The sequence below is a fragment of the Coloeus monedula genome, assembly GCF_965178545.1.
Source record: "Coloeus monedula genome assembly, chromosome: 11".
NCBI classification, from domain to species: domain Eukaryota; kingdom Metazoa; phylum Chordata; class Aves; order Passeriformes; family Corvidae; genus Coloeus; species Coloeus monedula.
The window spans coordinates 21,157,208-21,181,003 of NC_138791.1; the positions used below are offsets into that span (position 1 = coordinate 21,157,208).

General features: G+C 50.7%; 4 protein-coding genes across 12 annotated transcripts in view; 3 read left to right on the top strand and 1 right to left on the bottom strand.

The window, feature by feature from the left end:
* Nucleotides 1-6,657, top strand: part of IFT122 (intraflagellar transport 122) — a 31,720-nt gene extending 25,063 nt beyond the window's left edge. For 5 of the 8 annotated variants that reach the window (XM_082288883.1, XM_082288884.1, XM_082288880.1 and 2 more), the window contains 7 exons: nt 798-898; nt 2,061-2,226; nt 3,199-3,310; nt 3,743-3,871; nt 4,685-4,764; nt 5,376-5,540; nt 6,226-6,657. In XM_082288883.1, the coding sequence (XP_082145009.1) occupies nt 798-898; nt 2,061-2,226; nt 3,199-3,310; nt 3,743-3,871; nt 4,685-4,764; nt 5,376-5,540; nt 6,226-6,315 (843 nt within the window). In that variant the 3' untranslated portion in view covers nt 6,316-6,657. Of the gene's footprint in view, nt 1-797; nt 899-2,060; nt 2,227-3,198; nt 3,311-3,742; nt 3,872-3,952; nt 3,985-4,651; nt 4,765-5,375; nt 5,541-6,225 lie in introns of those variants that run through there. The other 3 variants (XR_014226738.1, XR_014226739.1, XM_082288882.1) reach the window with 3 other exon arrangements.
* Nucleotides 6,658-10,307: 3,650 nt separating this feature from the next.
* Nucleotides 10,308-13,065, top strand: RHO (rhodopsin; the record flags this gene model as incomplete). Its single annotated transcript, XM_082288491.1, has 5 exons — nt 10,308-10,668; nt 11,593-11,761; nt 11,876-12,041; nt 12,282-12,521; nt 12,946-13,065. The coding sequence occupies 5 exons, from the start codon at nt 10,308-10,310 to the stop codon at nt 13,063-13,065; spliced, it is 1,056 nt and encodes a 351-aa protein (XP_082144617.1).
* A 2,857-nt stretch (nt 13,066-15,922) lies between these two features.
* Nucleotides 15,923-17,226, top strand: H1-8 (H1.8 linker histone; the record flags this gene model as incomplete). Its single annotated transcript, XM_082288800.1, has 5 exons — nt 15,923-15,938; nt 16,137-16,402; nt 16,483-16,606; nt 16,685-16,743; nt 16,822-17,226. 5 exons carry the CDS (start codon nt 15,923-15,925, stop codon nt 17,224-17,226), a joined length of 870 nt encoding a protein of 289 aa, XP_082144926.1.
* A 2,316-nt stretch (nt 17,227-19,542) lies between these two features.
* Nucleotides 19,543-23,796, bottom strand: part of PLXND1 (plexin D1) — a gene marked incomplete at its 5' end in the record, with an annotated part of 69,823 nt that continues 65,569 nt past the window's right edge. For both annotated transcript variants that reach the window (XM_082288898.1, XM_082288897.1), the window contains 3 exons: nt 19,543-21,607; nt 22,221-22,295; nt 23,109-23,249. In XM_082288898.1, the coding sequence (XP_082145024.1) occupies nt 21,491-21,607; nt 22,221-22,295; nt 23,109-23,249 (333 nt within the window). In that variant the 3' untranslated portion in view covers nt 19,543-21,490. The remainder of the gene's footprint in view (nt 21,608-22,220; nt 22,296-23,108; nt 23,250-23,796) is intronic.

Consider the following 23,796-nt stretch of genomic DNA (forward strand, 5'->3'; position numbering starts at 1 on the left):
TTTAGGGAGTCCAGAAATAACTAGGACTTTTCAAGCAATCAAATATTGAATCACTGTACATCATTGGTACTGTATAGTAACTTTATTTATTTATTTAACTTTATTTTATTATACAGTCTTCAGCTGTCCTATACAAGAACTTGCTCAGCTCCTTACAGCTGCAGGTGGAGCAGGGCTGTGCCAATGCCTGACCTCCTTCACACCCATGGCCCTTTTGCAGGTTACCTTGGTTTGGTCCCCTGGTACCTGAGCCTCTGCTCCTGCCCAGGCCAGGGTCAGTTTTTCCCTTATTCATTGGGAAACGGGGTTGAACAAAAGCAGGCACTTTAGCCTGGGGATTCCTACGTGTGTCAGTGATATGCAGTCACGAGTGAGGAGCTCCTACTAATTCCAGCAATTAGAGTCATGTTGCCATCAGTGTTGGTGCAAAGATCTGTTGTAAAACATTTGAGAACCCTTGCTCTGTGCCCTTGCCCAGAAGAAGACTCTGTGCTGTGGAGTCTTTGCTGTCAGCCTATTTTAGATCTCACAGCACTGTGGCTGTGCAGACTGCCCTCATTTTTAAATAACCTGTTAAAGGTTCTGTCTTAGCTACACTGATCTCTCTGTGTCTCTTTTCTGTGTGTATCAGGCATGAGCTTTGGTAATATAGACATACAAAATCCACTTGCTATGTTCTGTCAACACCTCTTTTCTCAACAGATGAAAGAAGCACAGTACTAGAGATGCCTCGTGTTGTGATGCTTACTGATGTTGTTGGTTTTCCAGTTGAGAAATGTGTCTTTTTCATACCACAGGAGGAGCCTTTCAGCTTCCACTTGCCTGAAACCCTCTTCAATATTTCCAGGTTTCTGCTTCACAGCTTAACAAAGGAGACTCCTTTGGGGATCTCAAAAGTGTATCCTTCCAATACAGTACAAAATCTAGAAGTTATCATGTGATACATTAAAGGAGTAACTGCTGTTGGTCCAAGGCAGGGACCTCCTGCAGGGAATCTTCAGTGTCAGCTGTTGGTTATCATTAATGGGAACTGATTTATGTCCCTCAGGAATCATCAGCATCTTCAAACTATTGTGTGCTGAGCTGCACTAGTTTGTTATTTGTTATAGTTTTGGAGAGTTGTGCAAATCAAATAATGTAACTCTGTTAGGCCACCTTGAACACCTGCCCATTCTGGTGTGTCACCTGTGTCAGAGGAGCAAGTTCTAGGACACCAGTCACTGCAAGAAGATGTTGGTTCTGAATCCTGACGGTGTTATTGCAAGGAGACTGAACTGAGGCAGAAGTGGGGAAACCCAGGAGCTTTTGCATCCCTTGAGGCTGGTGTGGCCATGTGGTCTGTCAGGCCAACATCTGCATGGCTTTGTTAGTGCCAGTGAGTCTCTGGGGAGTGCTTCCTGAAAGGGCTGTGTGAGCCCTGTGAAATGCACCTTGCTCTAAGAGACAGCCAGAAGGTCACGGGATGCCATAGGGAGGTCTCGTCTTGGTTTCACTTAATTTCTGGCTTTGGATGGGATGTTAGCTTTCCTTTTCATAACTTCCTCACTTACAAATGTAGAATCTTTATCATAAAGTCTTTGATAACAGGCCTTGTGGTCAGTAGGTGTAAACAGCAGTTACTGGTTCAGTCTGGTGAAAAGGAAGGACAACACCTGGTTGTTAACATGGGGCACACTTTCCAATCACATCAGGTGTATTTACTCAGTGTCAGTGGATTACTTACACTGTAAAAAATTTTTGTGTTTTGGATTTTTTGTGGCTGGGGGAAAATACATGTACCCCAAAATTAATGAAATAATGTAATAGAGTCAGAATATTTAACCTTAGCATCATTTATGTAAGGTCAGTTCCTTACCTTGCTAATAATTGCCCACAGATGTTTTGATAGTCCTTTCACACGTGTTTATAAATTAAGTTCTGTAAATAGATTTCTCTGGATAAAGCCTGTTTGAAAAGTCCCAGTGTTGGATATGCTTAATTGCACAACTTCTACGATTAGACAGAGTGTTGCATGTTTTCCTAAATGCTGTATGTATTTTTATTCCTTAATTAAATTATAGCAATACATTATTGGCCCTGGCAAAGCAGAGTAAAGCTCTTGGTGCATATAAATTGGCTCGTCATGCCTATGACAAGCTGCAGGGACTGCAGATCCCAGAGAGGTTCCAGAAATCCGTTGAGCTGGGCAGCCTGACAATCCGGTCCAAGCCATTCCATGACAGTGAAGTAAGTTGTAATGTGTTTCATGTTAATCATTAATATGTGGCCTAATCCTGGAATACAAGTTCCTGTGTGCACAAAACAATCTGAAATATATTATGCATCGCTCTGTGATATAATTGTATTTCTGCTGGAAACACAGTCCTTTTATTGTTACTCTTCAAGTCAGACTTCCTTCTGCTCCTGAGAGCAAATTAAAATCAGCCGTCTCTTTGTGGGCAGCTTCCATCCTCCCTCTCCTCTCTTGCAGTCACCTTCCTCGCTGCCTGTTAATTCTTCCAAGCCCTTTTCTCCCCAGTTCACATGCTATTGTTCCACAGTCTTTGTCTCTCTCTCCAGCTGGAAGTCACTTTCATTTGTCCCACTCCTAACACTCTTTCCCTCCTCCCTCTATCCCTTCAGTAACCTTCCTTCCGTAAATCTTATTTTAACACCTTTTCTTCTTTCACTGAAATCTGGCTTTCTGCAGTGTTCTGTAAAGCCATGTCTCAGGGAGTGCTCACTAAAAATAAATTGCATTGTACCAGTGAACATGCACCTGGCCTCCTGAAATAATAGAAACACACCCTTTAAGAGCGGCCTAAAATAACTCTGCTCTTGAAAAGAGATGAATTAATTGGAGAACCTAAATTTGACCAAATCTTAGAGCAAAAAACTTTGCTTCAGCAAACTTCTCTTCAGCTTCTTTTGTCCCTGTGTATTTAATGCAGAATTCTGCTTCTGTTACTGCAAAGGCAAGGTGAAAATTTAATTGTTAAAATGGTGAAGACAGCTATTTTTAATGGGAAAACTTGCTGGTTTGTTAAAAAGGGAAAGCATTTTCAGATGTTGAAGGATCTGTTTTCACAGCAGTGCTTCTCCAGACTGGCGCTGGTGTTGTATCAGTGTTGTCAGCTGAAGGGGCCCGTATTTAATTGAAAACAAAGAGTTGGGGATGTGCTGGTCTGTGATTACCATGCTCTCAATCTGTCTTTTCAGGAGCTCGTGCCCCTATGTTACAGGTGCTCCACCAACAACCCTTTGCTGAATAACCTGGGGAATGTCTGCATTAACTGCAGACAGCCTTTCATCTTCTCGGCCTCCTCCTATGGTGTGTTGGGACGTCAGGTTTGCTCATGCTTTGCAAGTAGATAAATTTTAACAGAGTAGGTTAGTGCTTAATTTCTTCTCTCTGCAGTGTTGTTTGGGTAAACAAATGTTCCTTTACTGCTGTTAAATTTGACTAAGTGGGGGTTGTTGGACCTCACTTCAGGGCAGCAACAGCAGCACAGCATTGTTTTATTGCCAGACACTGAAATGCATCTAGTGTTCTGTGAAGGTGAACATAATCCTTTCAGAAGTTCAGGAGATCTAGTTTGCTGTAATTTTTTTTTTTTTTAACTTGTTTCATGAGAGAAGGTGGGCAGAACACCACTGACATGGAAGCCAGAGGCTGTTTGTTACTGAAGGAGCAGAGTATCTGCTGTGAGGCATTTCCTGAGTTCCTGCAGGTCAAACACTTCCTGCCTTTCCCACCTTTTAGAGGTGCTGCACCTGGTTGAGTTCTACTTGGAAGATGGCATCACGGATGAAGAAGCTGTAGCTCTCATTGATCTTGAAGCTCCAAGAGTGAGTAAAAGAGAGAATAAATGGCAAGAGATGATGAGTGACCGTATCCTTTTGATTAGAATTGGTTTCCAGTCCTTTTCATAGGGAAGTATTAAACAATTTTGAGTTTATTTTTTCCCCTTAGGTTTAAACCTTTCTTTTTGTCATATGACTGATGTAAGTACAATTGCATCTTGCTTCTTCATCGTGTTGGTATAACAACCAAAGTATGGTTTAACTAAACCTAACATTGTGAAGAAGCTTTTCCATCAGGACAGTTTATTTCTGATCCTGTGCAATATTTATTTTTAACCATGGAATGCCATGCTTCACCTATTCTGTGTGAACTGCTTTCTGACAAGGATGGGGGGAATCTGGAGTGCGTTGCTTCTAATAAGAGCTTCCTTTAGAGCCTGCCTTCTCTCAGCCAAGGGAAGTAGCACTTCACAACTTTGGTTTGGAATGCTTTGGCATCCAGAGCTCCCAGTTGCTGGGGAGGTTTACAGAATATGAGATGTAGAGTAATGCACAAGAACACACAAACTCTGACTAAAGCCGCCCAAAAATGTAATTTCAATAGATTGCTTCCTTTGCTCTGTCATCTGTGGACGGGTAAGAGCTGATGTCATGCCTGGCTATGGTCCTTCTTGCTGTTCTACAGCAGCTGCAGTGATAAACTTCCCCAGTCACTGGAAATCCCAGCAAGGCCTTCTTGGTGCTTTTTATAGTGGCCTGGGCACTTCCAGTTTGAGATACTCTGAAGCAGCAAGGGTACTGGTCCTGCTGGGATGCTTTCATAGGATTCTGTCAGTGCTGGCTATAGTAAGCAGAGCTAGTTTTACAGGAATTCTTGTCCTTCCTTAAGACATGCATCCAGATGCTCAGAGTTTGAGACTTGATGACAGTACAGATATTATTGAGGATGATGATCCCTTTACAGCAAAACTGAGCTTTGAGGTAAGAACTGTACTAGTATCTGCCAACAGAAATTAATACAAGATTTTACTTTACAAAGCTGCTCTTCTGGTGTGTGTGTGGTACAAAGAGAGCTGCAGAGCAGGGGACTGGGAGAGGGATGGCACTTGAGATGCAAATGGACTAACCAGTCAACTCCTCCCTTAAAAACAGCGAACAAAACCCCTCAAAAACAAACAAGCCAGGAAAACCCACACACACAAAAACCCCAAACAAACAAACACAAACGTCACAAAACAACAAAGATTTTAAACTAAACGTTGCTGGAATTTCGTTTTCTCACTGTGCACTGGTACAGCAGCAACACACCTATAGAGCAGGCCTTACTGTGAGGGTTTCATAGAGACTGAGCATGGCTGTTACTTGCAAGGAGGGATGTTAAAGAGGTAAGAGAAAGCTCACTGGAAACAGATGTGGCTGGATGCTGCTGTCACTGAAGGTTTTGATAAAGCTGACTGGGACTTTGGTGGGACGAGGCTTGGGCCAGTTCTACTTTAGCTTCTTCTACTGAATTTAACTTGGCTTCTTAAAACAACTTACAAATCCTCAAAGGGCCTTGCAGCTGGTAACAGCGATTCTTTGCAAACCTGCAGCAAGGAGGCTCCGAGTTTGTCCCAGTGGTGGTGAGCCGTGCCGTGCTCCGCTCCATGAGCCGCAGGGACGTCCTGATCAAGCGCTGGCCGAGGCCGCTGCGCTGGCAGTACTACCGCTCGCTGCTGCCCGACGCCTCCATCACCATGTGTCCATCCTGCTTTCAGGTAGTGTTCTCATGGAGAGGCTGAAAAAATAAATGAAAAGCCCTATCCAGAACCTGATGGGTGAAACAATGCTAATCATTGAAACCTCATACTCTAAAATGTACTGAGCAAATTCCTGAATGAGGTAGAGTAGTAAAACCCCAGCTCTGAGTTGTGTGCTAGGTAGAGAGGAACAGCTGCCTTCGAAGACTTGGCTGTAGCTGAATTTGAGAAGTTGCCCTGACAGCAAGTCAGAGCCTCTCAAGCAAACCTTGGCTGACCAACAGAAGCTGATTTGTATTTATTTCCTTTTGCTCTGTCTCTCTGACTTGCAGCCTGGTCTAGCAAGGAAAATCAGTCAGTGACTGTTATCTTGTGATTCAGTCCTGCTCCTGCCTCACTCAGAAATTACTTTTTGAAATGCTGGAATTCAGTCATGTTTACTTACACAACTGTCTAATTGTCTATCCTTTTGCAAAAGTAGTTAATGGGTTTGTGCCTTCTCAGCAGCACTGGCAGAGGTCTGTGAAGTGCTTGCTGCTCTGTTCCAGGCTGTAGCATCTCAAGTGATTGAAACCAAGAGGACCAGTTCTCTGTGGTGGTAGTTCCAGAGTATCTGTGCTATTGAGCAGCCATTGAGCTCAGTTTGCATTTTCTTGGAGCAGGGTACAGGCTAACTTGTCTTAAATCTGTTCCTAATTAATAGATGTTTCACACAGAAGACTATGAGCTCCTCATACTCCAGCATAATTGTTGTCCGTTCTGTCGGCGGAGAATAGATGAGTCAAACCAATGAAGAAAACCAGTCTTTTACCTCAACAACAGACTCCCCTGTTGGCTTGGCAAAACACTTCTTAGATCTAAAGAGCTTTCCTAACAACTTAGTTATGTCATCTTGTCCCATTTTGTATGTAAGAGAGGAACCAAGTTAAAGAATTGTAATTGTTTTTTTTAATTAAAATGTCTGGTTTTTGTGAATGTGCTCTGCATTTTCCAGGCAAGCAGCTGAAGTGCCACAGAATTTTACAGGAATGTTTCTAGGATCACGTTCAGCCTTTAAGAAACTGGTTTTACTCCAGATTGTGCTCCTTATAACACACCAGTTATTGACAGATCTTCAAATAAATGGGACTGTTTTTCACTATTCATTGTCTCAGAATTTGCTATAATACCGATGCTTCTGGTCTTGAATTTCTTTTTCCTTTCTATTCCATTTAGGCAAGAACAGCATTTAGAGTTTAGAGCCCTTCAAATATAATCTGAAGAGTTCCACTGCTCTTGGCCCTGGGGGCATCTCACAGCCACCCTGGAGCAGGTGGTGGCTGAATCTATGTGGAGTTCACCTGGTTAAAGTGCAGGATGTCAGACTGTGGTGCTGCCATGGAGGGCCATGCTAAGGGAGTGCTGCTGAGCGGGGTGTCCCCAGTATTGTGTCAGTCCTGAGCCAAGGGCAAGCTGTGTGTGCAGGTGGGAGGGGACAGAGCCGCTGCTCTCCCCTGCAGCCTCTTGCAGAGGCACGAGACACGGGGGCCATCAGTCCCAGGCAGCACCCGAGCCCCCACGCTGGCTTGCTCTGCCTACAGAACTGGGCAGGAAATAGGAGAACAAAAGCCAAGAAACTCCTGTGTTGAAATAAAGACAGTTTAATAGCTGAAGCAGAGCTCTGCGTGCAAGCAAAGCAAAGCAAGAAGGAATCTATTCCCTGCTTCCTGGAGAGCAGGGCTCAGCGTGAGTAACCGTCACTTGGGAAGGCAAACACCACAAAAACATCCTCCCTTCTTCCCCCTTTCCCCGAGCTTTTATTTAGGAGCACAACATCATCTGGAGTGGCACACCCCTTTAGCCAGCTGCCCCAGCTCTGTCCCTCTGTGTTCCCTGCCCTGCTCTGGCCTGTTGCTGAGGGGGACAGAGCAGGGAGAATGGAGAGCCCAGTGCTCAGCCCCAGCTGCAGCAGCGGCCTGTTCCCAGTGCCGCTTTAGACACCAACACGCAGCCCCCCACGCTGCTGTGAGGGAAGTGAGCTCTGTGCCAGTAACACCAACGCACCCCCGACAGGGGAATCTCACGAGGATGGTCACGGGGTCATTCCCAGCAGCGGGAAGATTCATGTAGGTAACCAGCTCGCCTGGAGCTGGGCAGTGATGTCTCTCTTGACTTTAATCCAGTATAAACTGCCCGTGTTGCCATGAGTTCCGTTGTGATGGCAGCCTGTTTGTTCCAGCCTGCCTTTACCCTGAGTGGGAAAGGACGTGAGCAGCTGGCTGAGGTGGTTGGTGCTGGCGGAGCAGCTCCCACGGGAGCAGCACTTTGCACGTGAAACGGGATGTCTGTCTGCTCGAGTTCCTCTGGAAAAGGAGACCCTGCAATCGCACTGCTGGGTTTCCGAGTCCCTCAGTGGTTCCTGACCAAGTTTGCTTGATTTACCACTTTAAAAACATTCTGTTCTAATTACAGCTCGTCTGCTTTCTAACTCAGCTGTCACTGTTTGCAGTGAAGACTCTGCTATTGACATGGATAAACAATGCTGTTTGAGATGGGAGCCAGGGTGGAATTCAGTTCCTTCTGGAACTGAGCTGGCTGTGCAGAGCCAGTGGGAATGAAAAATTATAAAAATGAAGAGAAAGGGTTTGCTGTGACACAGAGGCAAAATGGACCAAGCAAGGAAGCTTTTTTTTTTTTTTTTAACAACTCTGTGAATGCAGTCTAGCTTTGAAAAGTGTTTTGGGCTTTCTGGGCAGAAACACTCCACATGTCTCATACATGATGAAGGTGTTCAAGTCCAGGCTGCCCTATGCCATGGAGCCTGCCAGCCAACTTCATGCTGAGGAGTCCCTGGAGGCACAAGAGGTCCCACCACGGCACGTTGGTTGGAAGGTGTTGTGAGCAATTTGCCCCGTTCCTCTGTCTCACTGCTGCCTGCCTGTCCCATTGCTGTGTCCAGTGGTGACGCACGCCAGCCCTAAGCTTTGCACAGCAGCTGCTACCTCAGCAGTGGCTTATTGCATCAGCTTAAAGTGTTTTAGGAAATAAACCTTTAATCCCTGTGTGCCCAGGTACGAGTGAAACAGCTGCATTTGCAGTTAGAAAGTGGCACTGCTTTGGCCTTGGCAACAAGTGTGAGAAATTAATTGAGAGGGACTTAGGGTAAGCAGTGTGTGTGAGGACCTGGTGCTTTCATCTTAAGGTGAAGGAAGACCTTTGGGACTGTCCAGAGACTGTGGCCTGCATTGGGCTGCCAGCAAGATCTACCCTAGTCTGTGGTGCCAGCACTTCAGCTCCTTCCACCTTCCCCACTTAGAAGGCAGGTTTCCCAGCTTGGTCTCTGCTCTGAGTACAGTGCTTTGTGCATTTTTCCATTAAACTTGTTGCTAAACTAACCTACAAGGAACATTGGTGAAAACTAGGCCAGGACTGGAGGAAGTTTATAGGGCTGAGAGGACATGAACTGCTGCGCCCCTTGCACCCATGAGCTCCAGCAGCTCTGGTACATCCTCCAGTGCTGGATGAGGCCCTTGAGTTCACCTGCTCCTGGCTGTGAGGAACCCTCCGCTCAGCTTTCAGTGCAGCCAAAACAGCAAGGGGAGGTGGGTGCTCAGCTCCCTTCCAGCCTCTGTCACCTACAAAGGGGCAGAGCAAAGAGTCTCTTTGTGCTCACCTCCTGTCGTTTTGTCCCACTGCCTCTGAAAAATTAAGAAAACGTGTAACTCAGCTGCTGGTTGGCACAAGGAATGTTTCAAGCATAACTGAGTGCATAGAGTGGTGAGCCAGAGAGACACAGAGGACATGGAAGGCTCCAACAATAGCCTTCCCTATGGAGTTTGATGATTATGCAAGGTTTGAGGAGACTGAGGTTGTCTGTCAACCAGCATATGAAGCTGAGTGTTGGCTTCAGCCCTGAACCTCCCAACAGTGCCCTGGTCCAGCAGCCTTCTCAGCACTGTTGCAGAATGATTCCAGTCCAGGAGAGATGGAGTAGGTTATTTATTAGGTGTTACCAATGTAGTTGGCATGACCCAAATCAGATACAAAGACAGGCACAGAGGTGATGGCACAACCTGTAACCTGCCAGTGGGGCCAGTGTTTCATGGCAGTGGTCAAACAGCCAAATCCTGAGTAGAGAGGTGACTGGAGCATGTGGAAGGTTTGGTCATGCTGCCTTCTGCAGCCTCCCACAGGGACTGGCAATTACATGGCAATGGCTCTCCGGTGGGGACTGGCTGGTGTCATAGACCACATTCCCCTTGTGAGAATGGGGTTGGGACTCCCCTCTGTCACTGAGGGACCACACCACACCTGCCCAGCCTGGCCACCATTTGCAACCCCCAAACCCACTGTCCTGGGATTTGAACCGCCCACATCCCTCCTGTTAGCAGGGAATGGGAAGGGAGAGCAAGGCTGGGTGAGTGCAGCTGCTGCCTGATTTGAGCCCCTCCAAAAGAATGGTGCAGTGCAGAGCTACCTCTATATATGTGACCATGAGCTGTGGTCTCCAACAATGACAGCACTGGCCAGAAACTGGTGTCACCTTAACACCTTCCCAGGAAAGCCAATTATCCAGGGATGATTATGATTAATAATTCTCTAAACCCTAATCGTGCTGACACCAGTGCCTGGAGCTTACCCTGGGGGCACTTTATAAGAGGTGCCCTGTGGACGTGAGTGTAACTGGTTCCTTGGGGTGACAGTGAAGGCTGAGAGGTGGCAGGAGCTCCATTTCAGAGGCGATTTCCTCCTTGCACAAAAGAACTCTCAGAGTAAGAGCAAAAAAAGGCCTCACAAACTGCAACCATGAACGGGACAGAAGGCCAAGACTTCTATGTGCCCATGTCCAACAAGACTGGAGTGGTGCGGAGCCCCTTTGAGTACCCCCAGTATTACCTGGCTGAGCCTTGGAAGTTCTCAGCACTGGCTGCCTACATGTTCATGTTGATTCTGCTCGGCTTCCCCATCAACTTCCTCACGCTGTACGTCACCATCCAGCACAAGAAGCTCCGGACGCCTCTAAACTACATCCTTCTGAACCTGGCGGTTGCTGACCTCTTCATGGTATTTGGAGGCTTCACGACCACTATGTACACCTCCATGAATGGGTACTTCGTCTTTGGAGTAACAGGGTGCTACATCGAAGGCTTCTTTGCCACACTGGGTGGTAAGTTTTCCAAATATTCAAATGTCTTCTGTCAGGAATTTCCCCAGATTGTGGGAGTGGGAGGGAAAACACGCAGATGATCTTGGAAAAACATGGTACCTATAATGTCCTTGACCTGCTACTGATGTGAACTGAGGCCACTGCCATGTTTCCAGGTAGGAGCTGAAGAAACTGACAAGTGACACTTTTTTTTTAAACTTTATTTTGGGAGCCACCTGCTCAGTATCCTGAGAACCACAGTGCAGCAGTGAAAAGCAGCCAATGCCAGATTTTGCAGTTGTTGGATTTGTGCATCTCCTTGGCTCACTTTCTGACTCGAGAGATGACAATGTTTTCCTCCCATTTTGCAGAACTGGATCTGCCATTGGCTCTGGTGTGGTGCATGGTGGTACGGGCAAGCAGAGCTGGCACTCCTCCCCATGCCAGCCTGGTATGGAAACAAACATGTTAAACAGAAATTATGTATCTAAAAATGCCCTCCTCCATTCTGCTCAGCCTTCAGCCACAGCTACTGTTCCACTGGTTTGGTCCTTGTGCCACAAGTTTTCTGGGAAGCTGTGGGTAGTGAAGGGAAATCCTGGGATGACGGGCACTTGCCGCATCTCAGAGTGTGACCACAGGCTTGCAGATGCAGGTGCTGTCTGAAATGAATGGTGGGATCAGCCATGGATCTCAAAACATAGCAGCAAGTGGTTCCTGTGGGTCAGCAGTACAGTAAGAAGGGGTCTTCTCACACTGTCCTACCACATCTGGCCTTGACCATTCTTCATTTATCTTTCCAAACCCTTGGTGGAGATTAAGCTGCTGCCAGGAGTTGTCCTCAGGAACATCAGTCTGAGGAGGCCTCATGCTGCCATCAGGGTGCTTTTCTTTTCCTGTTGCTCAAAGTCCCTGTGTCCCTTTCCACCCCTCTCCCCGGTGCAGGTGAAATTGGTCTCTGGTCACTGGTGGTCCTGGCTATCGAAAGATACATAGTGGTCTGCAAGCCCATGAGCAACTTCCGCTTCGGGGAGAACCATGCCATCATGGGTGTTGCCTTCTCCTGGATCATGGCCTTGGCGTGCGCGGCTCCCCCACTTTTCGGCTGGTCCAGGTAGGGAAAGCGTTGGACCCAGCGTCGGGGCTATGGGAGCCTGGCTGGTGGCTCATCTGTGGCTTCCAGCCGGTTTCCTCTGCTAGGTGCTGACCTGCTGGGCTCACCTTGCAGGTACATCCCCGAGGGCATGCAATGCTCATGCGGGATCGACTATTACACTCTGAAGCCAGAGGTCAACAATGAATCTTTTGTCATCTACATGTTTGTGGTTCACTTCACGATCCCGCTGTTGATCATTTTCTTCTGCTATGGGAACCTGGTTTGCACTGTCAAGGAGGTGGGTACCTGCCGGATGCAGTGGCCGTAGGGCTACCGCATCGCCAGTGCTGGGAAGGGGCCCACACCAGGCTCAAGAACGGTGACAGGGAGGGCCCTCCAGGGGCCAGCCTGGCCATCTATGAAGAGGGAAATAGCAAACTCCAGATGTGCAGCTTGACTACCGTGAGCTCTGCCCCTGTGTCCCTACCAGTGCAGCACCCACTGGCTCCATTACGTTTCTGTTCCCTTCTGCCCGCAGGCTGCTGCCCAGCAGCAGGAGTCTGCCACAACCCAGAAGGCAGAGAAAGAAGTGACTCGCATGGTCATCATCATGGTCATCTCCTTCCTGATCTGCTGGGTCCCCTATGCCAGCGTCGCGATCTACATCTTCACCAACCAGGGATCGGACTTCGGGCCCATCTTCATGACCATCCCGGCATTCTTTGCCAAGAGCTCCTCCATCTACAACCCCGTGATCTACATCGTAATGAACAAACAGGTAACTGGCAGGGTGCCAGGCAACTCCTCTTTTGTGTTTCTCTTTATAACAGCCGGCAGAGAGTTACAGCATCTCAAGGTGCCAGTGGTCTGGAGTGGGGGTTGTTTCCAGCAGATTAGTCCTGGCACGTGGGAAGCTGACTGTGCAGCTCATCCTTGGTGTTGCATAAATCTTAAAAATGCAAGGCCATCTCACCTGAAATAATGCAGGTGCTGGGTTGATGGAGGAGCCAGGACTGGAGCAGGCAGGACTGGCAGTAGATGGGGTGGGCAGCAGACAGTGGGGCAGGAGGCTCCATAGGCATAGTTCCTCCTGCACCACAGTACTGGGGATTTCCAAGCAGCTCTGCTGGGCTTAAAGATGGCTCTGCAGCCAGAGCTGCATGGTGTCTAGCTGCCTCACCCCGGGCTTCTGTCTCTCCCAGTTCCGTAACTGCATGATCACAACCCTCTGCTGTGGCAAGAACCCACTGGGTGATGAGGACACATCTGCTGGCAAGACAGAGACCTCCTCCGTCTCCACCAGCCAGGTCTCTCCTGCATAGGCCCCACAGGAGCAGCCAGTCCCTGGGGTGCCACCCTGGGAGCACAAACTTAGCCCCGCCGCCGCCACCACCTGCCCCTGCTTCACCATGGCCAAGGCCCTGTGGGGCGGGCTCCTCGCTCCTGGCACTAGGAACCCTGGGAACAAGGCTGAAAATGTGTACACACGTTTTGTAATTAAAATGCAAAGGCTTAGCTCCTCTGGCGTAAATCCATGCATTTCTGTTGACTTGCTGAGAGCTCATGCCCCTTCTCTGAGTGCAGACTGGGTCAGAGAGCTCTGCCATGCCTGGGCCATGGCAGAGCTGTCCTTGCCTCCCTCAACCCACCTTGACACCCCAGCCAGGGCATGTTCTGCATCTGCTGCTGCCGGGGCCATAGCTGGGGCCACTTTCTGGCTCTGTTGCCAGAGATGGATCCTAGCCAGTGCTGCCCAGCCGCTCAGCCCCATCACGCTCTGGCTGCCCAGAGCAGGTTTGGCTGCTGCACAGTGCCCTGGCTCTGCCAGATGCTCCCAGCTCCAGCCCTGTCCCATCTGCCAGAAGTCCTGGGAGGCACCGTGACTCTTCTGGGGAGATGGGACAGATACTGGTGCACGGGTCCTGCCTGGCAGGCAGGTGGCACAGAGGGCCTTGCCAGCACAGCACAGCCGTGTGCGGCCGCAGCACTCAGGGACAGCTCGGTGCTCAGTCCTCCAGCACTGGTGCAGCAGCACACGGATGGAGTTTGCACCCTCAGCAGCAGCTCTGCTCCGTGTCCCCCAGCACCCCTTCCCCGCAGTCCCACCTCTCTTCCTTAGGCATCTTTGGACCCCTAGGGCCATCTCCCCAACGAGCTCCCCCATGCCACTCCCCATTTTGGCTGTGGTCAGTTTGGCCTCGGCCCAGCAGGAGGTTTGGGGCAGCTCTGGTGCTGTTCAGGCTTGCCGGGCGCAGGGCTGATCTCCCCCCACGCCGCAGCAGGCAGGACCCAGCAGCATATGGCTCAGCGATGCCGACATATGTTCAAAGCACTACAAGATGGCATATTGCAATTGTAGCAGTGTTCTTCATTTTTATTTTTAGTTCAATTATACAAATAAGATGTTTTTCTCACTGTTCAGTGTTATCAACATTTGAAACTATTTTTGTACATTATTTTCCTCTCTGATTTCTAATCCTATGCAGCTTTGCAAGGACTAATAGGGAACATATAGAGCCCATGCGAGTTAAACCCTTAATAAAGAGCAATTTGCAAGTACAATTCTCTCATTATTTTTTTTATCGATACTTCTGCATATTCAGTGAAATCTAAAGATTAGCGTTTTATGAATAATTCAGTGTTTAGGCTGATGTCTGATTCATATACTTCAAATCTGGGAGGTGGTTTTGGAGGGAAGAGGAGGAAGGATTCAGTGTTTATTTGCTGTCCGTGAGGCTGTGCTCCCCAGGAGTGTGGTGATGCCTGGCAGTGTGGTTCTCTTGCCTGCGCAGGACTGGCCCTGGCACAAGGCCTGGCCCCGAGCCCACAGGCTGTCTCCCCAGACTGTGCCACCCGGCTGCTGCTCGTGGTGCTAGGGGCAAGCAAGGGTTTGGGACCCTCCTGCCAGCTCAGCCAGGTGCCAGAGGCATCACAGAGCTACCAGAGAGGTGATGGATGGATCCAGGATGAGGAAATGCACCCAAACCTTCTGTGGTGCCAGCCCCAGCAGCCCTCCTGTGCCCCCAATGTCTCCTTCCTGGGGAATTTAGAAATGGACTGGAAATGGAGCAAGAAACAGGCTGGTGCTGGTCTGGGGGGGAGGAGAGCATGTGGGGCTCCAGGCAATGGGTCTATCTCCCAGCTCTGTGCTCCAGACCTGGCTCCCACTGGCACTTCAGCCAGGATCTGGCCCTTGGGCTCGAGAGGTGGGCGCAGACCTTGACAAGGGTCTCCATGGGCAGTGCTTTGCAGGTCCATTGCTGGGGTCTGCTGAGATGGCCATGAGCCCGTCCTGCCATCAGGTAATTCTGCTTTACAGCTTCCTCATCTTTCCAACTGACAATGCACACGAAAGCCTGTGAGTCCTGCATGAAGAGGGCAGTCCCCGAAGTGGGGACATTTGCACTGTTTCTACACCAAAGAGCCATTGGTGATTTACTCAGGTTCTCCTCACAAGCGCAGGTGCCCACACGGAGGGGTCATGGAAGTGATATGGCTGCCTGTGTCCAGGGCTGGGAGAGTTCTCCCCTGAACATGGTGGGACTCAATGGGCAAGGGTGAATGGTTGTCCTGCTTGTGATGCCTGGGGATACTGGGGGAGAGTTGTTCCTCTTGCCTCCGCTCGCTAACCAAGCAGCTCTTCATTTTCCTCCTCTCATGTGTGGAATCTTCCCCTGCCCGCCCCCCCATCATTATCAGAGTCCCATTTCCCAGTGAGGCCATACTTGGTGAAGGGAGACAGCACATCCGACCAGCACACTGGCAATGGGTCTGTGTGGGCCCCATGCTCTGGGCTGGTTCCCTGTGCACTCCACAGCAAGTGTTGTCAGCCAGCTGGAATCTCAGCCCCCCAACACCCACCCAGCAGCAGGCAGACACCTTTCTTCTGCCTGTTCAGGACAATCACCCTGCAACCCCCCCATCTCTCATTCCTCTCTGAACCCTCTGCTTAGGTGTGTCCCTTCTCTCTAGTCCCTCACAAAGCTTTGGCAAAGGGCCTTCAACTTCCAGACCCCGACTCCCACCAGGGCTTCAACCAGAGCAATTAGCAGCTGCCAACAAGCACCTGCAGCCAGGCTGCTCATCAGATAAATTGGATGGAGGTGAGCTAGGTATGTTAGTAGGGTTTCTGGTACTGTGGGTGGAGTTGCCTGTGCTTGCTTGGGTTTGTGTGCTGCCATGGAGCCTCAGCTGGGTAAGGGGTCTGCAAATGCTGTGGGGTCCTTCAGAGCTGGAGCTTGGCTATGGCTATGGTTGGGCTATGGTGGCTGTGGTCCTTGGGAGGTTGCAGGGATGAGCAGGGTTGTGGCTGCTTGGTTTCTGGGGCTTTGCAGCCCCTGAAGGTGTGAATGTCTTGGGACTGGACTCCCATCCTAAATGGTGCCTCTTTCAGCAGCCAAACCCACTAGCATAGCCCAGCGCTTTCGGGCCCAGCACCCTCCAACCCTGCAGATGGTCAAGGAGGCACTGCAGGCCCATGATGAGAAGAAGGGTGCCTCAGTCGTTGCCATCAAGCGTTTCATCCTGGCCAAGTACCCCACTGTAGACCCCATCCGCCTCAAGTACCTGCTGAAGCAGGCGCTGAGCAAGGGGCTGAGCTGTGGGGACCTGGTGCGGCCCCACAACTCTTCTTCTGTGGGAGCCACTGGCACCTACAAGGTGAGCAAGGGCTGCTGAAGCCACAGGGCTGGGGACAGAGGTGCTGCCTGGCCCTGTTGACACCCCTCTCTCACCTCCAGCTAGCCCTCAAGAAGCCACTGCACAAGCAGCAGGTGGGCCAGGCAGATCCTGACAGAAGGCAGGCTCCAAAGCCAAGACAGAAAGGGACCACCAAGGCCCCTGTGGCAGGAGCACAACAGCAAGGTAAAGGGCTGCTGGTCCTGTAAGCCAGCTCACACTGCCTGGCCCCACCTGCACTCATCCATTGCCCTTCCTCCGCAGGTGCCGCGAAGCAGAAGCCAACAGCCACAAAGCAGCAGCCAAAGGCGAAGCCTGTGAGTGTGAGTGAGGGCCAGCAGTGGGGTTGGGTGGCTCATGGCATGGCAACACCCTGAGGTACTCTCTTCCCTTCCCTCCAGGGCCAGTCACGAGCAGCAGAGAAGCCCAGGAGCGATAGAGCAAAGCACCCCCAAACTGCTGACCGGCCCCGGGCTCATGGCACAGGGCCTTCGGAGCCCCTGAGAACTGCCAGCCACCACCAGGCCCCCCAAAAAGGACACTCAGGACCCAGCGCAGCTCTGGCTGCTGAGAATGCAGGAGGGGGTGAAAGTGACAGTTCTTCAGGTGCTGGGGTGAAGGGGCCCCAAAAGGCCCCCAGGGGAAAGAGCAAGGGGAAGGTGCCCAAGGGGGCACAGCAGGATGCCCCCAAGGCACAGGCAGGTCAAGACCAGGCAAGGAAGCCCCGGGTGACTCCAGGAGCTGGGCAGGGGAAGGCCAGGCTGAAGAAGGCAGCTCCCACAGCAGGGGACAGAAAGGCTCCATAGGGAGCTTAGCCCTGCTTCAGCTGGCCCCGGGCCCTTGGGGTCTGGGCTGGTTTCAGTCCCTAGGACAGGTTTTAACTCAGTGTTCTCCTCATCCTAATAAAGCTGCTTTATTTGCCTCATGGAATGGCATGACTGTTGTGGGTCCCTGTCCCTGCACTTCTGTCTCTCAGTGCCAAAATCCCTTAGCCCTGTCCTCAACCTGCATGGCATGGTGGTGAGCTGATGCTGCAGGTTTCAGATGCCTTGCTGCCATTGCTCTCTCTGTCCCCATATGTCCCCAGATGTGGTGCCAAGGGGATGCTGGGCTTTGGGGGCTGTGTGTGTGCAGGCTGGCAGTGAGCTCTGGTGCCAGGTGATGGGCAGGGACCCTGAGACCCATGGGACACAGCATGGTGATGCCCCCAGGAACAGAGAAGCTCAGGTTTGGCCAGTTCTGTTGTGGAACCATGGTGTCCACAGCCTGTGTGAGGTGTGCAGCCCTCTGTCCTCCTGGCTGCCCTTGTGCTAATGCCTGGCTGAGCTGGGATTACAGGAACACCAGGGCAGCAGGTCTGGGTGCATGCCATGGGCAAGTCTCTCCCAGCAGAGGTGAAGCAGCCTGTGCTTTAATTATAATAAGAGGAAGGTAGAGTTGTTTTAGGGCTCAAAAACCAAGTTTGGGGTGTTACTGTAGCCTCCAGCTTAGCTCATGCTCTTATTACCTGTCTGTGACACAGTTCCCACCTACAAACCTATCTTGTGAGCTCCTGTGGGTCTGTGTATCACACTTTCATTTAATAACTTCAATTGCCTGAATTTCTCTTGCTCTGCCCAGAACAGAGCCCTTCTGAAGGTCATGCTGATCATGTAAAGGGTTACAGTCCTCCTGGGCAGGAGAAAATAAGTGGAAGTAAAACTCTTTCTAAAGAGGATTTTGTTAATCTGCAACTTGCCTTGCCGTTGCCCTCCAAGGCTCCTGGCCTTGCTTTGGGGCTTAAGCAAGAGCTGAGCAAACTAACTTCTCTTAAACTTCAGCCTTGACTGTGTTGATCCATCTTTAATGGAGCTGGAACTCGTGTCTCCACAGGAACAGGGTGGGGAATGTGGCAATGTAACTGAGCAGAGTTCACCGCTTTCTCAGATGGGGGTGGCCTCACAGAGCACCACTCACCCTTGTGGCAATGTCCCCAACAGCGGCAGGCAGGGGCTGTGTCCTCCCTCTCAGCAGCCACCAGGTGTGAAATGCAAAGCTCTCTTGCTTTGAGAGAGCCCAAATAATTAAATGGCTGGATTTAGCTTTGCAAAGAATCAGCTTCCTAGCAGAAGAAGAAAATCCCTCTGGTGTCTGGAAAGCACAGCTCTTACTAGGGGAGGGGGAAGATTTAGCAATGCCATGGTTATTAAGGGCCCTGGGCCACAGCTGGTGTTGGGGTGCTGAAGCTGCAGACTCGAGTCTGGCAGTGCAGGGAGGCACTGGCTTCTGGGGCTGGGGAGAGGCACCTGACAGAGGTGAGGGTGCCTGGCCTCAGCTGCTTCTGGGGGGTTACTGATCTTCATGTGCACAGCATTGGTCAGTTCAGGTGTTGTTGTCCTCATGCCAGTTGTCCCCTCCCGTGCCTGGTCCTGGAAGGAACCATTGCACTGGCTGTGGGAGTGGTGTGTGGAGAGCCCTGAGGGGTACAAACCTGTCCTCACTGGGCTGCTGACCCCACACATGGTGTCTTGCATGTGCAAAGCTTGTCTGTGCAGGTGTCTTCCAGGTGTGTCCTCCCCATGTGCTTGGCAGGAACTGCACTCCACAGGTTCAGCACCTTGTTTTATTACAAAGATAGGCTTTTCCAGGAGTCTGCCACTTCCACTACACAGCAGGTAAGGGCACTACACCCACAACACGTGCCAAGGTTTAAAAACATCTTACAAAGGGCTTGGAGGTTCAAGACAACACTACAAACCCTCTGCTGAAGTTGTTCCTTTAAATGGTTGTAGCAACTACTTTTTCTCTTTTTTTTTTTTTTTTTTTTTTTGGCTTTGGAAAAAATTAAATAGCAGAACAATAGCTCCAATACATGGCCCAGCCACAGCACCTGGAGGCAAACTCTACTTACTCCTGGCTCACCTGTATCCTTTCCCTGTAACAAACAACATGGGTCTACAGCTCCATGGCCCTTTCCCTGCCTCCAGCCAAGATCAACATTCTCTGCTACCTTGGTTCTTCTTGCCCTGGCCTTTCCTATGCTGGGCCTGCCTACATCTCTGGCAGCTATTCACAGTTTCTAAAAGAAAAAAAAAATCAAGAAATTTTTGTGAAATCACTTTCAAAATAAAATGTAGCCCAGCTACATTCTTAGAGTTTCTATTCTGAAGCCACATCCTCAGCAAAGACATTGAGACCTCCACAGTGTAAGTACTTTTTCTGTAGTTCTCTTTAAAAAAAACTTTGATCTTCCCCTTTCCCTCCCCTCCCTCCCCACCTTTTAACATATTGGATAAAGTCTATTGTTTGTTTTAAAATAGATATCTATGTACACATACACAACTCTGATGTTCTGGTTTCTGACAAATGTGGCGTTACTGGAAATGATGGAATGGAGACCACCTGTCCATGGCAGTGAATCACCCAAGAGTTTTGGTGGACAGTCATCCAATACCAGACTGCATCCTCGCCAGCTGGATGACTAATGAAGGCTTCCCTGACACCCTCCTGCAGTGAGGTAGTAACTTTGTTTCTGTCCTATATGGCAGTTCAAACCATGGTGGCTGTGCTGGTTCAGCCCTATGGGCAGGAGCCTTTGCCCATGCAGGAATGCTGGCTTTGAACAAGTAGCATGGGCATCCAGCCTCTACAGGGGGCCTGTGTGACACTGGAGAGGAGAGCGGTCATAGCTCCCCGGGCTGTGGGAGGGAGAACAGGCCACCAAGCTGGCTTGGGGGTTGCCCCAGTGAGATGCTGTGGGGCGGCACTGGGGTGTCTAGTCTTGGACAAGCTCCATTTGTCTGCCACAGGGACCTTCTCCCTGACCCCAGCCTGAGTTGGGGCACTCTCTACCATAGTTTGCAGCTCTGGGTGCTGGAGATGCTCTGCTGGCCTGTGTCACTGCTAGGCTGACAGGGGTTGGGTCCAGTGCCTCTGCCTTTAAGGGCTGAAAACAGGCTGGCCATGCAGCAAGCCCCACTCTCTTGGCTGCTCTCAGGTACCAGCCACAGGGCTGGGCCCAAAGCAAGCAGAATAAGCTGCTTTAGGAGACACCTCTGCAGCACTGGCCTCGTGTTTAGTGATGGTCACAGGGAGAGGCAGAGACAATGCTATCTCGTGTTTGCCCTGCGTGTGGCTTGAGGCCACTGGCAGAGGGGCTGTCAGCAGGTGCTGGCCCTATTGGCATGAAGGGTGTTACAGAGGCTGAGGTGGGGCAGTGCCAGGGACACGTGTGGAGCCAGTGTGGTGGGGCAGGAGCAAGGGCCACGGTCTAGGACCATGCCTGTGACCAGCTGGCTGGGTGGTAGAATGTTCACCTCCCCACCATGCTCCAGCTCGCCATGCATGAAGAGACCAGAACCCAGGAAAGGCAGAACAGCCCTTCCATGCTAACACAGACTGTGCTCCCTCCAGCTCCCAAACAGCTGTCTCCATGAGGGATAAAGTGCTTTCACCATGCCTTAGCTGCTTGGGAAGCCACTGCTTTGTCTTAGCCCCGAGTTTCCTATGTTGCCCAAGTCTCAGATGGAGGAGTGGTTATGTTTACATATACAGTACAAAAATTAAAAGGCACAAAAATACACAGAATGCAGCAGATAGTGAACAGCTGATAAGAGTCCCTGGTGTTGGAAAACAAGGATGTTGGAGGGATGGAGTGGGAGCTCAGGCTGTGATGGTCTTTGCTGTCTGTGGTCATTACTCCCTGAGGTGACCCTTCTGCTTTGTGTCTGTTGTTCCAGCCTCTGCAGCCTTGTCCCGAGGAACCATGCACAGGGATGCATGGAGTGCTGACTGCTTGGGTGCTGACCAAGGGGCAAGTGGTGAACTGAGCTTGCCACAACTGTCATGCCTCCATTTCTGGCTAGCAATAGCAAATAAATTATGGGTGCCACAGCGCAGACCAGAGGAGTTTTAGCTGCTCGGAAAGGTGTCTTGTGGCTTCTTGAGAGGTGGGGGAAACTTTTAGCCACGGCCAGGCCCACCCCATCCACAAGGCTCATCTGAGTATGACCAAGGTCTGCCTGTGGCTGAAGGCAGGTTCCCTTGTGGCACTGTGCTGCAAGAAAGGTCACTTCCAGGGCTGCAGCCAGCCTAGGCTTCACTGCAGGACTCATAGATGTTGTCCTCCATGAGTGCAATCACTTGGTCAAATTTGTGCTGGAGCTGGGTGCGCTTTGTCGTGGGGTTTGCATCCAGGGCGGCCACGATCTGTGGGAGACACAGGCAGGCAGAGTGCTGAGACAGTGTGGGGTGCCCACCTGCCAGCCCAGCTCCCCCCACCAGACCTATGGAGCCCAAATCCCAGCCAGAGCTCCAAAGGGGACAGCCCACCCTGCCCCACAGCCCCTGTGCTCACACCCTCGGCACCCCTGCTGTCCTAGGGTCCCTGGTCAGGGCTGGCAGTGGAGTGGTATATGACAAAAAGGCACTGCTATAATGGAGCTGAGGGCACAGCACCAGCCCACAGGTTACAGCGGGGCAGGAGCCAGCCAGGGCTGCTGCCTTGGTGGGGTGGAAGTTATTTTGGGGGTGAATGCTTTGCTCTCCTGAAAGGGTCTACACATCTGGCAGCCCTTCTTCAGCCCAGCCAAATACTGTTAAGATCAGCTGGGAATAGCCAGCCTTCTCTTCCAAGAAGTTACCAGCCAAGGGACAGAGAGTAGGTGCATAGGCATCTATTACATCTGTACTGCAATTATGCACACCCTGATAATCCCTGTTCTGTGGGACTGGATACAGGTGTCGGCCTGTGGGGTTACCCCTGCAATGGTTCCTCCTTTCCCAGGCAGGCCAGAACCCACGTGCCAGAAAACCCACTCACCTGGGAGCGGTATCTCTTAGCGTATTTGTATATCTCAGCCATGGCAACATTGGTGTTGAACTCATTTCGGTATTTCTTTATAAAGACAGAAAAAAGAGAGGAGAATATTAGCAGGATGGAGCATGTGAGTTCCAGCACAGCCAGCAGGCACCAACTACAGTAAAAGCAGGTTTTGCCTGACTTTACTGTCACATTGGTACAGCTGGATTTTTAAGGAAGGTGCATTTGCTTGCATCAGGGTGGGTCTTGGTCTTTTCAAACCAGCTGTAAATACCCATGCTGGGCAGTGCTGCATATCCCTCTGTGCCCAAAGCCATTTCACAGGAGGGGGCAGCACATCAGCTGCACCGCAGAATACTGACAGAAAAATCTTGCTTGGTGCCCAAAGCTAAAACACTCTGGGGAGAAGGTTTGATTTTGAGGAACCTGCGGTGCATCACTGGCAGGACTCTGATCTGAAGTGTGGCTGCCAGCTCCTGTGGCTGGTACCAGGGTTGGCTGCCAGTGGCTGCCTGGGACTCAGAGCTGTCCCTGGCAGTTGTGCCTGGGAGCCAGCAGGCTGGGTGGCTGCAGGACTGCAGAGATCCTTGCCTAAACTTCCTGGCTTTTGGCACTGAATTTCGCTCTCAACTCCCAGTGGTACCAGAGCTAGTTAGGCTCAAGCAAACTCATGGGTGTTTACTGCAGCTCTGGCAGTAATTGAAGATGCTTGGAATGAGGTCAGATGAAATTTGTGTTTGGAAGTTTCAGGCAAAATGTCCTTTCTTGTGTGCTCCTTCCAGCATCTAAGCAGTAGCTGATTGCGACCTATGTGCATTCCCTGCTGTTGCCAGGCTCCAGCAGGACACTGAGCCTGCAGACTCAATCCCATCCTCTCCACCCCCTTACCCGTGACTCCTCTGCGAGGTGGGCATTCATCTCCTGCTCACTCAGAGGGGGCATGTCGTGGATTTGCTTGTAGTATCTCTGCACTATCTTCCGGTACTCGGGGATCTCCTTGGCGTACAGCAGTTTGTTGGTTGGGGAGTCCTAGAGTGAGGGTGAGACACCGAAATCAGGCACTGTGTTGTCCCTGGCTGAAAACATTATCCTGTGTGCCTGATGAAAGCACTGATAGGGAGCTCGGCTACAGCTGGGCGCAGGGAACAGCTTCGCCTTTGCTCCCAGCTGTCACCGAAGTGCGGTACAGGACAGCAGTGAGGCACAAACAGCTCATGGCAGAAGGGCTGAGACAAATCAAGGATCTGTGGATGGGCACCATGTGCCTGTGCAGCCGCAGCACCATCCCGCTGCCCTTCATCCTTGTGTGAGCTGAACATCCATCAGCTCAATGCCAGAGAAGGGAGTGAGGGGTGTGTGTTTTAATTTGCAGCAAGTGCAGGCTAAAAGCATGCCCATGGTCAGGCAGGGTGGCTTGCTGCCAGGTGATGCTCTGCAGGTGAGGTAGCATGCCTGCGCCAGATCAAACATTTGGGCTCTGTGGTGCTGTGTGTGTGGAAACTGGCAACAAGGGAAGGGCTCCTGCGTGTATTTGCTAGGGTTTCTTGAGCAGCCACATTGATTTAAGCCAAAGAAC